This window comes from Castanea sativa, chromosome 11 (assembly GCF_040712315.1).
Source record: "Castanea sativa cultivar Marrone di Chiusa Pesio chromosome 11, ASM4071231v1".
In the NCBI taxonomy this organism is placed as follows: domain Eukaryota; kingdom Viridiplantae; phylum Streptophyta; class Magnoliopsida; order Fagales; family Fagaceae; genus Castanea; species Castanea sativa.
The window spans coordinates 37,780,814-37,793,775 of NC_134023.1; the positions used below are offsets into that span (position 1 = coordinate 37,780,814).

Here is a 12,962-nt window from a genome sequence, read left to right on the forward strand (position 1 = left end):
TCCAATGGGATTACTGCCTCCATTCCATATGTCATTGAAAAGGGTGTCTCGCCCATTGATCTTTGGGGGGTAGTACGATAAGTCCACAACACATGAGGCAACTCCTCTACCCATTTTCCTTTAGCATCGTCTAATCGCTTCTTTAACCCTGCCAAAATGACCTTGTTTGTAGCCTTAACTTGACCATTTCCTTGAGGGTAGGCCGGTGTTGAGTATCCATTCCTTATTCCCAGATCCCCACAATACCTACGAAAAGCCTTGCTGTCAAACTGAAGTCCATTGTCAAAAATCAGAGTATACGGGACTCCAAAGCGAGTTACAATATTCTTCCAAATAAACTTCTTAGCATCTGCATCCCTGATGTTAGCTAGTGGCTCAGCTTCCACCCATTTAGTAAAATAATCCGTGCCGATGAGAAACCATCTTCTATTACCAATTGCCCGAGGAAAAGGTCCGACAATATCCAAGCCCCACTTAGCAAAAGGTCATGGACTAGATAATGGATTTAAGACTCCCCCTAGTTGATGAATGTTTGGTGCAAACCTTTGACATTGGTCACACTTCCTTGCATACTCCTGGGAGGCATCCTGCATATTTGGCCACCAATACCCTTGAGTCATAGACCTGTGGGCTAACGATCTTCCCCCAGTATAACTTCCACATATTCCCTCATACAACTCTTCCAATAAAGGCTCAACAGTTTCAAGATGCACGCAAAGCAGATATGGCCCCGAGTAAGAACGTTTGTACAACTTATGCTCCTTAGAAAGCCAGTAACAGGGGGCACTTCTCCGTACCTTCTCTGCTTCCACTTTGTCCTTGGGTAACATATCATGTTTTAAGAAGGTCACAATCGGATCCATCCAGCTCGAGCCAATGTGAATGCTGTGAACCCCAACTACCGGGATGCCAGTAAGACTAGAAGTCATCAAATCCTCCACCATCACCGTCCATTATAACTTCAAGCCCAAGGATGTGGCTAACTTGGCCAACGAATCGGCATGAGCATTCTGCTCTCTTGGAATTTGTCTTACTTTGAAACTTTTAAATGTGCCTAACACCCCTTTGACTTGGTTGAGATATTTTTTCATTCTTTCATCTCTTGCCTCAAATTCTCCGTTAACTTGTCTGAAAATTAATCTGGAATCACAATAGAGTTCAATTATTTCTCTTTCCAGATGCCTAACCATTTGAGTGCCTGCCAGGAGAGCTTCATACTCGGCCTCATTATTAGTGGCTACAAACCCTAGCCGTAATGACTTGTCCATGACTAATTTCTCAGGGGTGATCAACACAATTCCAATCCCTGCTCCTTTTCGGTTAGATGCCCCATCTGTATAAACTTCCCAAAGGAGGACACTCCCAGGCCCAATAGACATCACGACTAGCATAACATCTTCCTGCCTAATGCCACCCTCCGTAAATTCAGCCACGAAATCGGCAAGAACCTGTCCTTTAATAGCTATCCGGGGCATATACTTAACATAGTAAGCTCCAAGCCTTGTTTTCCCCACTTAGCCACGCGACTAGTGTAATTTGACTTCCTTATGAGAGCTTGCAAAGGCAATTAGGTAAGTACCACTACTGTATGAGCTTGAAAATAATGGGGAAGCTTCCTTGTTGCATGTACAATGGATAGAATAGCCTTTTCCAAAGGTAAATACCGCTTCTCGGCCTCTTGCAAAGATTTACTAATGTAATACACCGGTTTTTGAATTCCATCAGCATTCCGTACTAGGACAAGACTTACAGCATAATCTGTAACTGCCAAATAGGCATACAACACCTCTTCCTTCTCCGGCTGTGATAGTATTGGCGGATTCGCCAAATATTGATTCAAATCCTCAAAAGCCAAATTACATTTATCCGTCCATTGAAAATCTCTCCATTTATGCAAAATGTGATAAAAAGGTCGACACATGTCCGCAGATCACAAGATAAACCGATTCAATGTCACAAACATACCAGTCAGCTTCTGTACCTCCTTAGGATTCCGAGGAGGATGCAACCCCAAGATAACCTTAATTTGGTTAGGATTAACTTCAATTCCCCGATGCGTTATCATATACCTAAGAAACTTTCCCAAACTTACTCCAAAAGAACACTCGGAAGCATTCAAACGCAATTTATACCTCCTAAGGACTGAGAAGGTTTCTTGCAAGTCCCTCAAATGGTCCACTACTCTCTTACTTTTAATTACCATGTCATCAATATATGCTTCCATATTACGCCCCAACTGCAATTCAAACATTCTAGTCACCATTCTTTGATAAATGGAGCCTGCATTCTTAAGACCAAATGGCATTATTCGATAATGGTAATTGCCATTAGGAGCACAAAAAGCTGTCTTCTCCTAATCACTCAATGACAGAGGTATCTGATGATAACCTTGAAAAGCATCTAGGAAACTCATCCGAGGATGCCCAACAGTTGCATCCACCAATTGATCAATTCTTAGAATAGGGAAAGGGTCCTTTGGACATGCCTTATTCAGATCAGTGAAATCGACACAAACTCTCCACTTTTCGTTCTTCTTTTTAACCACAACAGTGTTAGCAAGCCACTCAGGATAAAAGATTTCCTTGATTGCCCCAGCTTGCTTTAACTTATTAATCTCCTCTTTTACTGCCTCGGCATGCTCTTGGGACGCACGCCAAGGAGGCTGCTTACGGGGCACTGCGTTGGGACTAACATTCAAATGGTGACAAATGAACTCTAGATCAATCCCCGGGACATCATAGGTCGACCATGCAAAAACATCAATGTTATCCTTTAAGAACTTAACTAATTCCTCCTTTTCCGTTACTGGCAATTAGGATCCCACCTGAAAATATCTCTCATTATCCTCTCCTATAAATATCTTGTCCAGTTCTTCAGCGTAACCTCCATCCATATTGATACCCATCCTTCGAGCAGATTTCTTTAATTGCTATAAAGTTGCCCTCGTTGCTGAACCTTCCCCTGTTCTAACACTTGCAGACATCAGACACTACCTGGCTACCGACTGACTGCCGTGTAATACTCCCACCCTTCCTCGGATAGGATATTTCACCATTACGTGCAAAGTTGAAGAAACTACCCCCATTGCATAGAGCCAGGGCCTAGCCAAAAATGGCCATGTAAGGTGAATACGCCCTGACTACTATGAAGTTAACCTAGACTTTTGCATCCTCAACCTGTACAGGTAACCTAATCATCCTACGCGGAATCACCGGTTTCCCATCAAAGCCTACTAACGGAGAATCATACTTATCCAAATCCTCATCTTTTAACTTTAAACCATTAAACAAGTCGGGATACATAATTTTCGCTCCACTTCCATCATCCACCAATACTCGTTTCACGACATATCCCCCGATACGAATAGTTACTACCAATGCATCATCATGGGGTTGACATGTTCCCTCCTTATCTTCCTTAGAAAAACCCAACACTGGCGTTGCCGAGAACCTCATCCTTTTAGCCAGTTGATTGCTTCCCTCCATGACTTCATTCCCAAAACTACTATGCACGGATATGATCCGAGAAGGATCCTCAGCTCTTCTTCTCAGTTGCGCCAAAATGATGTTAATAGTGTCTAATGCTAGCCAATGAATATTTCCATGATACATTCTCGTACCTTGATGTCCAACTTGCCCATTCCGCCTAGACAAGAAATGATTGAGCTTTCCTACCTTGGCCAATTGGTTCAAATGGTCACGCAACATCCGACACTCTTCTATGGTATGTCCCTTGTCTTGATGATAATGACAATGAAGACTTTGATTCCTCAAGGATGCATCTCCACTCATCTTGTTAGGTTGTCTAAAGTATGGTTCGTCTCGTATTTTCTCCAATATTTGATGTATAGGTTCCTTGAACAGTGAATTAACCAAAGGAGTTCTAGTTGGCAATGGACGACTTGGAAAATCTCGCCTAGGCCGACTGCCTTGATACCCCATTCCCCGAAGATCTTTCTTCTCCGGAAACACCTTTGCTTTACCTTTGCTTTGAATATGGTCCTCCTCAACCCGCTTATACTTGTCTATACGATCCATAAGCTAGCGCATGTCTACAACTGCTTTTATTGTCAAGGACTTCCTCAATCCGTGCTCCGTAAGGAGCCCCACCTTAAAAGTTCTTACAGCCACATTTTCAACATCTCCATCAATTTCATTATACATTTCCCAATACCAATCAGAATAAGTTTTGAGTGTTTCTCCTTCCCTTATTGCCATAGATAGTAATGCATCCAAAGGCTTTGGGACCCTACTACATGTTATGAACCGAGCCTCAAATGCCATCGTCAACTCTTCAAAGGACTTTAGGGGACCCTCTTCCAAAGCATCAAACCATCGCGTGGCCGCTGGTCCCAAACTGAAAGGAAAAACTTTACACATCAATGTTTCATTATTCGAATAAACTGCCATCTTTTGATTAAAATGACTGACATGTTCTGCAAGATCAGTCCTGCCATTATAAATGGTAAATATAGGTTGAGAAAATCTATGGGGGAGTTTTGCCTTATTTATCCGGGCCACGAAAGGGGATTTAGAGATTTTCCTCAAGGCTTTACCCATTGCATCATTCCCCTCACCTTGATATGACCCATCCTCACCTCGCGTCTCCTCCCCCCTCTTTGCCCTGCCACCAGAAGAAGTAATCAAACGAGACTCACTGGGAAGAGACTTAGATGCTTGATGATCATTTCCTCCTCGTTTTTCCTCGGAGCTATCACTGGACAAGTAAGACGGGCTCCTCCTACCATGCTTCCTACGATCTAAGCGTTTACACAAATAATCTATCTCTGATTGTATTTGCTGCAACACATCATCACGAGACATTTGTCTCTCAGTCTATGATTGTCGTCCAGCCACTCGATCACTACGATACAATTCTACCACCACACTTGGGGTGTGTTGCTTTCCATCCCCGCGTTGCATGTTTATAGTTGGGTTTCCCCTTTGGGAACCTACTGATTCTTTCCTTTCCTAATTCGCCTCCGCCATTCACCTTCAAACCAGAACGTCCCACTTTATTGTTACCACAGACGGCACTAATTGTAAGGACCAAAAATCATGCACAAGCCCAACAATAATAGCGTTTAATAATTCAAGGCCTAAAACAATGAATTTGTAGAGAGGATATGAACAACAAAGTTCATGGCGTTCTGCTTATCTCCACCTTCCCTTTTGCCCTCCTCTCTTATTTATACTCCTTGCCCTTACTATCTCAGCCCTACACCTCTCATCTAATCAACCCCATTTACTGGCACTTGTCCATTCCCTTGTAGTCAGTAATGGAGAAAAGCCCTTGCTCTGTGCCTTGTACTATGCAGGTCATTTCCACATTAATGCAACAGATAAAACTGGTACTCTCTATTCAATGCGGCCAGAAAGCTTGGTGCAGAACATTCAAACCAACGTTCATAGTTATCTATCCCAACCCAGATATTTGCAATATACCCCATACATCACCAATCTACCTTTCGTACTTTTTCGGACCATCTCACGTCATCCCCGGGCCCTTGACTTTTATTCTCCTTTATTCCTTATGCTTCCCAGTATGTCTTCGGGTCTTTAGGTCTTCGAGTCCTCGGGTCCTCACACAAACTATTTTACAAAAAAATTTATAAACTGCTGATGTGATGAGTTATTATTGGTAAATGAAAAAGTGATATTAATTGTGAACTTGGATAAAAACCAATAAGTGATTGACCATATCAACATTTTGTAAAAAATGTAGTAAAATAGTTTATGAAAAGTATTATAGGAACAATCATAATCATAAATATAAATTTGAACGTTCATATTTTTATTTATTATTAGAACAATCATAAATCATAAATATAAATTTTGTAGTACCAAAATGAAAACAAAACTTTTTTTTTTCAAAAATTCAAAAGGATAGTTAACGAAGATATTCATTTTTTAATAAAAATTATTTATAACATTTTGTGAATCATTAAAAAGAATAGAAAATTTACAAATTATTCTTTTAGTTTTAAACAAACTTTCTGAAACCCTATTTTTTTTGTCCTACAATCTAAGGCTGTGCACGGGTCTGTTTGGGTTGGGTTTGTGCCCAACCCGAAACCGACCCGATCACTTCAGGTCTCTGATACCTGGAACTGTTGTCAATCCACCGATGGCAGTGGTTCGGGTGGTCGGATGTCACTGGTTTCTAGTCGGGTCTTGGTTAACGTTGGAATGTGCGAATTGTCACCAAAATTTGCAAAACTCAACCGAATTTTGCCGAAATTTGTTGGTTTTTGTTGGATCTGACCGGATCTTGAAGAGATCTTGGCGAATCTCAACAAGATTAGGTCGAATCTTGAAGAGATTTAGACAAATCTTGACGAGATCTCAGCAGATCTCAACGTGATCTCGCCAGATCTCGACAACAATAATGATGCATGTCACAACACTCTCGGTGTTAAATCCTAATCTGCGAGAAAGAGAGTCCTCCTTTGGGTCATGTTCTTCAGAATGAGGATCCATTGGGTATGGGTAAAGTGGTTTTGGGTACATTTTCACTCCTTTCATTGGGTTTTTAATAACTGATACAATCGCTGCCACAAACACAACGAGAATTCATCGGACAAAATCAGACCGACGAACCCTCTAATTGGCGGAGAACAGCAACTTTGGTGTATTTTTCAGTTGGGTCAATTTAAATCGGTTTTTCATGCTCAAACCCATCAACCGACCTGCTGGTCTTGGGTTTTGGGGGCGAAGATCTGTCGTCGACCGTCGCCGGCGTCGGGTTGGACGGTTCTCGGGCTAGATCAACCAAGTTGGTCAGGTTGATTAGGTTCCGGGTCTGGTTGGCACCCTACTACAATCCAAAATACAGAAAAACGTAACTAAAAAATTATCAAAACTTAACAATGATTAATTGAACCAATTATGAAAACAATTTGTTGTTTATAATCTATTAAGGTTTTTTTTTTTGTAGAAATTGCGATTTTGTCCTCCCAAAACATATTATTAGATAAACAATTATTAGCAAAATCTAAGAATTAAATTTCTATATATGCATTGTTATAAAATAATAATAATAATTAAAAAAACAATTGCAAAAGCTAAAATATGTCACTCATCCGATTGTTTTCTTTTGACCAACCTTTGCTTCTCTCTGAATAAATGGCATTATAGAGTACTTCTATTACAACTATTAAGAGTACTTTGTCCACCCTAAAGGGTAAGATAGTCAACAAAAATTAGTAAAGTCTCATATAGTTTAACATCTAAATTGATCACGATAAAAAAAAATTAAAAAAAAAAGTCAAATTCTAACTTGCAAAACAACTAATTATCAGCCCAAATCAAAACAAACCAATGAGATAAAGAAAAAGAACTTGTGATTGGAAATTAGAATACCAAACTACCTAAATTTGCATAAAAGTCGAAGCAAATACCAAAAAGATAAACACATGTGAAGTGACAATTAAATCAACAATAACAAAAAAAAAATCATTAGTAGAAAAAAATGGTTGAAACAATATTTAAAAAAAAATCCACCAAAAGAGAAACAAAATTGGAGAAAGAGAGAGAGTATTGACCTTTTTGTTGTGGACAACTTGGAAGGAATAGGGGAGAGAGAGGTGGAAATGTAGTAAGAAGAAATTTATGTGAAAATTAAGATGAAAGAGAAATTGTGGAAGTAGATGAAAGGTTGAAAAAAGTGAAATTGTAGAATTTAAAAAGATATAAAGGAAAAAAAAATTAAAAATCTAAAGAAAATCAAATGAAAATTAAAAAAAAAAATTATTGGAGGGGATGAAAGATTGAACTAAAAAGACAATGATTGAAAAAGATGAAAAGTTGAAAAAATTAAATAAGAATTACAAAAAACAAAAACAAAAACAAAAAATAAGAAAAGATGCTAAAGAAGTAGTGCATAAAGAGCTTTATAAAATTTATTACAAAACTTCCATTATTATATATAGTATAGAAATGTATAGACATATATTGTTTTTGGTTTTTGATTCTTCATTGATTTCATTATTTAGTTATAAACATCTAAATTAAATTAGATGAATATGTAAAGGCAAAATTATATGTAAAGTTATAATCACCTAAGATAAATGCATAAAGTCAATAATCTATTTATATTTGTTTGTAAAAAAAAATAGGAATAAAAAATAAATTCTAAATTAAAGTAGATGAATATGTAAAGACAAAATTATATAATGTTAAAACCATCCAAGATGAATGTATAAAGTCAATAATCTATTTATATTTTTTTGTAAAAAAAAAATAATAAAAAAAAGAAAAATAATAATTATGTAGCCAATGATGTAGTGATAAGGTAGCACAACAGGAGCTCAGCTGTAATAAATACTATGCTTCAACTTTTAGATATATATATATATATATATATATATATAGATTATTAGTAATTTTACCCCCACACTATATGTGACATATATAGTTTCATGTCAGTTGTATGGTGAAATGAATACACATAAACTATGTTATACATTTGTTGAAATCGCCAAACAGATTTCAATAATAATCATGAAAACTTAATTACTTATTCATGGGTGAAACATTACAAATCAAAACAATATAAGAATTAAAAACTATTCGGTTATCTAATTAAACTGCTAAAATCGCATGGAGTACTCATATTATATGAATTAATCTCCTTATAACTGGTGGTAGCTGCTTTTAGACACAAATTTGCCAGTTATCTCTCCAATTCAATCCAACGTGTGATCTTCCTTCGCCTGTTGGCAAAATTCAAATTGTTTTTTTGCTCCAAATGATTATTGAGAGATTTATCCAGATAAGATTGTTGTTTGCTTAAGCTCTGAAACCAACATAAATTAAATAGCTAGATGCTTTAGCCTATAATAGAATAATAATACTTCAGCAATTGAACCATCTAACAAAACAATAATAGCAATAATTAAGTAATCAACAAATAACGTTAAAGCAATGTCACTGGGGTAAACAAAAGAGAACAGTTAGAGCATCCACAGCAGTGGATCTAAAATTTTAGCAATTTAGCTCTCCAAAAAGTTACTTTATCTATTTTACCTATACATTTTACAAAACATGATGCAGCAGTGAATCTATTTTAGCTTTCAACACACTAAAATAATATAAACATTACAATAAAATAATATTTCTATTACACTAAAATAATACACCCACAAAACAAAAAAACACCACAAGTCGGTGAAGATCGCCGAAGAGCAGGTCGGCGAAGATCGACGAAGAACAGGTCGACGAAGACCGGCGACGAACAGGCGAAGAACAGGTCGGCGAAGATCGGCGCAGAACAGGTCGGCGACGATCGGCGCAGAACAGGTCGGCGAAGATCGGCGACGAACAGGTGAAGAACAGGCGAAGATCGGCGAAGATCGGCGACCAACAGGCGAAGAACAGGTCGGCGAAGATCGGCGAAGAACAAGTCGGCGAAGACCGGCGCAGAACAGGTCGGCGAGGACCGGCGAAGAACAGATCGGCGAAGAACAGGCCGGCAAAGCAGAGAGTAGATGAGGGAGAGAAAAAAAAAAAAAAAAAAAAAAAGAGACAGAAGGAAAAACGAAGAAGGAAGAGAAGTCGGAGAGAGTGAGAAAAAGAAAGAAAGAGAAAACATTTTTTAAATGAAAGAGAGAGAGAGAAATTTAATAAAATAATATTTTTTTTTTTAACTTTGAGCTACAGTGCACATCTAAAGATAGATGTGCACTGTAGCTGGAAGCAAAAAAAATTTTGCTATAGCTCCACTGCTGTATCATCAGTTTTAGTGGTTGAGAAGCTAAAATATAGCAATATAGCAATTTACAACCACTGCTGTGAATGCTCTTACAATGTCATATTTCTACAGGAGGATTTCACAATGGGGTACAAATTTCAAATGTAACAATGAAAGTTCTAAATTTTTTTTTTAAATAAAAATTAACAAACCATTAAGCTAAATACAAAACACAAATAACCTTTTTCTTACTTTCTTTCAATGGAGAATATGTGATAATGTTAGTTCATGTATTAGATTAAATGTGATAATGATTCATCAAGACTGTTTATAAATCTCACATTTTGATCATGAGTCCATAAAGGAGGTTATTTTCAGCAAGTGGCTCATCAAGCAAAATTATTTTCTATCTTATTGAAATTAAAAAGCATGCAGCTAAGAACATAACAATCATTTTCAGATCGAATATGATAGGATGATGGGAAATTGTCTAAAACCAACAGACCTTCGAATGAAAATCCAATGCTCTTAGTCTTAGATGGTTTATACATCTGTGTCAAGTTTGAGTATGATATGTTGTTGTATAATGTCAAACAAGACAGGAAAAAAAGACAGTAAGACTTGTACCTTGAGGAGTATTTGAATAGATTACAGTGCCGTAAACTTCACCGATAAGAACTACAAATTCTGATAGAAGCAAGAACCTGGTCACCCCTCTTGGTTGCATTCCAAAAAAATTCTGCATCAGCATGCTTTCCAATTTAACTTATGTGGAATATGAGAGATGTTGACATGAAAGGCCCTGTGCACATCTAGCCTATTCCAAATACTTGAGGGTGTACTCAATTCCCCTGAACAACCAATAATGGTCCTACAAAGATAGAAAAAACAAATTGGCACGTCAAGCTCAACCCCACAGGGCAAGGAATAGTCAATTTTTTTTTTTTTTTAATCAGAAGCAATAGTCGACTTTAAGTGCTCATAAGTCATTAGATTAATAAGACTCTGCATTGCAGAGAATATATTAGCGGGAGCTTACTTGTGTGAGACCCTGAAGTTCCGTAAAAAGCATTGATATTCCCCTTTTAAAGAAGGGTAGAGGGAGGCCAAGAGAGCTAATTTAGGTGGGTTTTGTGCTGTGGCTGGGCGTGAGAACTCAAATTTAATTGAGAAGTGGAAAGGGTGAGGGAGTAAAAGTGAGTATCTAAATTGCTTTGAGAGGAAGGTAGGTGATGGTTGTTATCTGCAACGCCAAATTTTATTTTTATTTTTATTTTTTCCAATTAATTTGAAACGCCATCCTTTTGGGATGAAAATCTAAAACGCCAAATTTTTAATCAATTCAAAGGAAGATGAGCTGGAGAAAAAAATGAGAATAGAATGGCATTTACTTATGTTTCAATAAAATGACACGTGTCACTACTTTGTGCATCGATCAATTCTAAGGATTCAACTTTTATAATAGATTATAGATTATATTTTTTCAATTTTTTAAATGATTTTATGCAACGATTACAGGGGCTTCAAATGCAAGTGGATTTTTTTATAAAAAAAAATAATTAATTTATTGCGTAAAATTAATAATCTATTTATATTTTTTTGTAAAAAAAATAGGAATAAATTATAAATTAAGGTAAATGAATATGTAAAGGCAAAATTATATGTAATGTTAAAACCATCCAAGATGAATATGTAAAGTCAGCAATGTATTTATACTTTTTTGTAAATAAGAAAAATAATAATTATGTGGTTAATGACATAGCAATGAGGTGGGATAAAAGAAGATCAGTAGCAATAAATATTACTCTTCAACTTTAAAATATATATATAGATATAGATTTATTTAATCTATAATATAAGATTTACATTACTAATAGAATGTAAACCTATAATTATCCTTTGACAAAAACTTGCATACGTAGCTAAGTGATAGACTATTAATAGTAGGTAAAAAAAATGTCTATGGTGGGTTTTTTTAATAACTAATAAAAACTTGTCAATTCAACTATTATAGAAAAAAAAAAAGTGAAATTTGTTACATACTTACATATGTTATGTTGTTCTTTCAGGTGATAACTCCTTTAGAGGAGTGTGTCTTTGAACCCAAAAAAAAAAAAGATCCTCTTTTGGGGCATTGTATTTTCACCAATGTTTGCGTTATTCAAGCTAACATTCTCACTTTCGCTTCATCCACCGCTCCCATTATAAGAGCATTCCCATCAGTTCATACAAAAATTTCTTTGTATTTTAGCATAAAACCTTACATTTTCTATTTTATGTACTCACTTTTCAAAATACTTAATATCTAATAATCTATTTTACATTACATTTCATTAAAATGCCAATTTTTCTTAATTTTTAAATTTTTTTTACATACAACAACCATCATCGACTTTCTTTATTCATCCTCGGAATATGTAAAGAAAGAATATAAAACTAAATGCAAAATCACTACAAAAAAATGGGGCTATCCCAGCGTTTTCAAAACCGCTGGGATAGCCCCAAAAAGCGCTGGGATAGGGTCAAAATTCCTATCCCGGCGTTTTTTTTCCCAGCGCTTCAAACCGCCGCGCAGTGATAGTCAGTATAGGGTCACTAGACCTATACTAGCGTTTTTCAAAAGCGCCAGGAAAGGCATACGCCCTATCCCAGCGCTTTTGAAAACGCTGGTATAGGCCTTTCAAATTATATGCATTCAAGACCTATACCAGCGCTTTTGGGAGCGTTGGAATAGGTACTACCTATGCCAGCGCTTTCAAAAGCGCTAGTATAGGTCATGAATGAATATAATTTAAAAGACCTATACCAGCGCTTTTGAAAGCGCTGGGATAGGCTGTGCCTATTCCAGCGTTTCCAAAAGCGCTGGGATAGGTCTTGAATGACCAAAATTTAAAAAGACATATGCCAGCACTTTCAAAAGCGCTAGTATAGGTCATTTTTTTTAAAAAAAAATTTTTAGCACCTGTAGTGTACTTAAAATACATATTTTCCAATACCTATTTTATAGCAACTGTAATGAGCCACAATTCATATTTTTCAATAGAAAATACCATACCACATTAAACCAAGAAACTAAATATATTTAATTACACCATATCAATAATTACATCCCAAATGTCTAGAATATTATACATAAAATAATACATCCCAAATGTCTAGAATGTTATGAGGCGCACCTACACTACGATTTCACCATTGCACATTGAGTTTCAAAAATGTAAGTCACAAAACAAACAACACTCCTAATAGAAAATACTCCACCTTTTCTCTCC

General features: G+C 36.7%; 1 protein-coding gene across 1 annotated transcript; it reads right to left on the minus strand.

Moving 5' to 3' along the window:
- Window positions 1–953: 953 nt before the first annotated feature.
- Window positions 954–1,475, minus strand: LOC142616460 (uncharacterized). The gene has a single exon (XM_075789314.1). It carries the CDS (start codon window positions 1,473–1,475, stop codon window positions 954–956), a length of 522 nt encoding a protein of 173 aa, XP_075645429.1.
- Window positions 1,476–12,962: the final 11,487 nt, after the last annotated feature.

Coding starts and splice junctions, on each gene's coding strand:
- LOC142616460 (XM_075789314.1), bottom strand. CDS start 1,475: ATGCCCCGGATAGCTATTAAAGGACAGGTTCTTGCCGATTTCGTGGCT.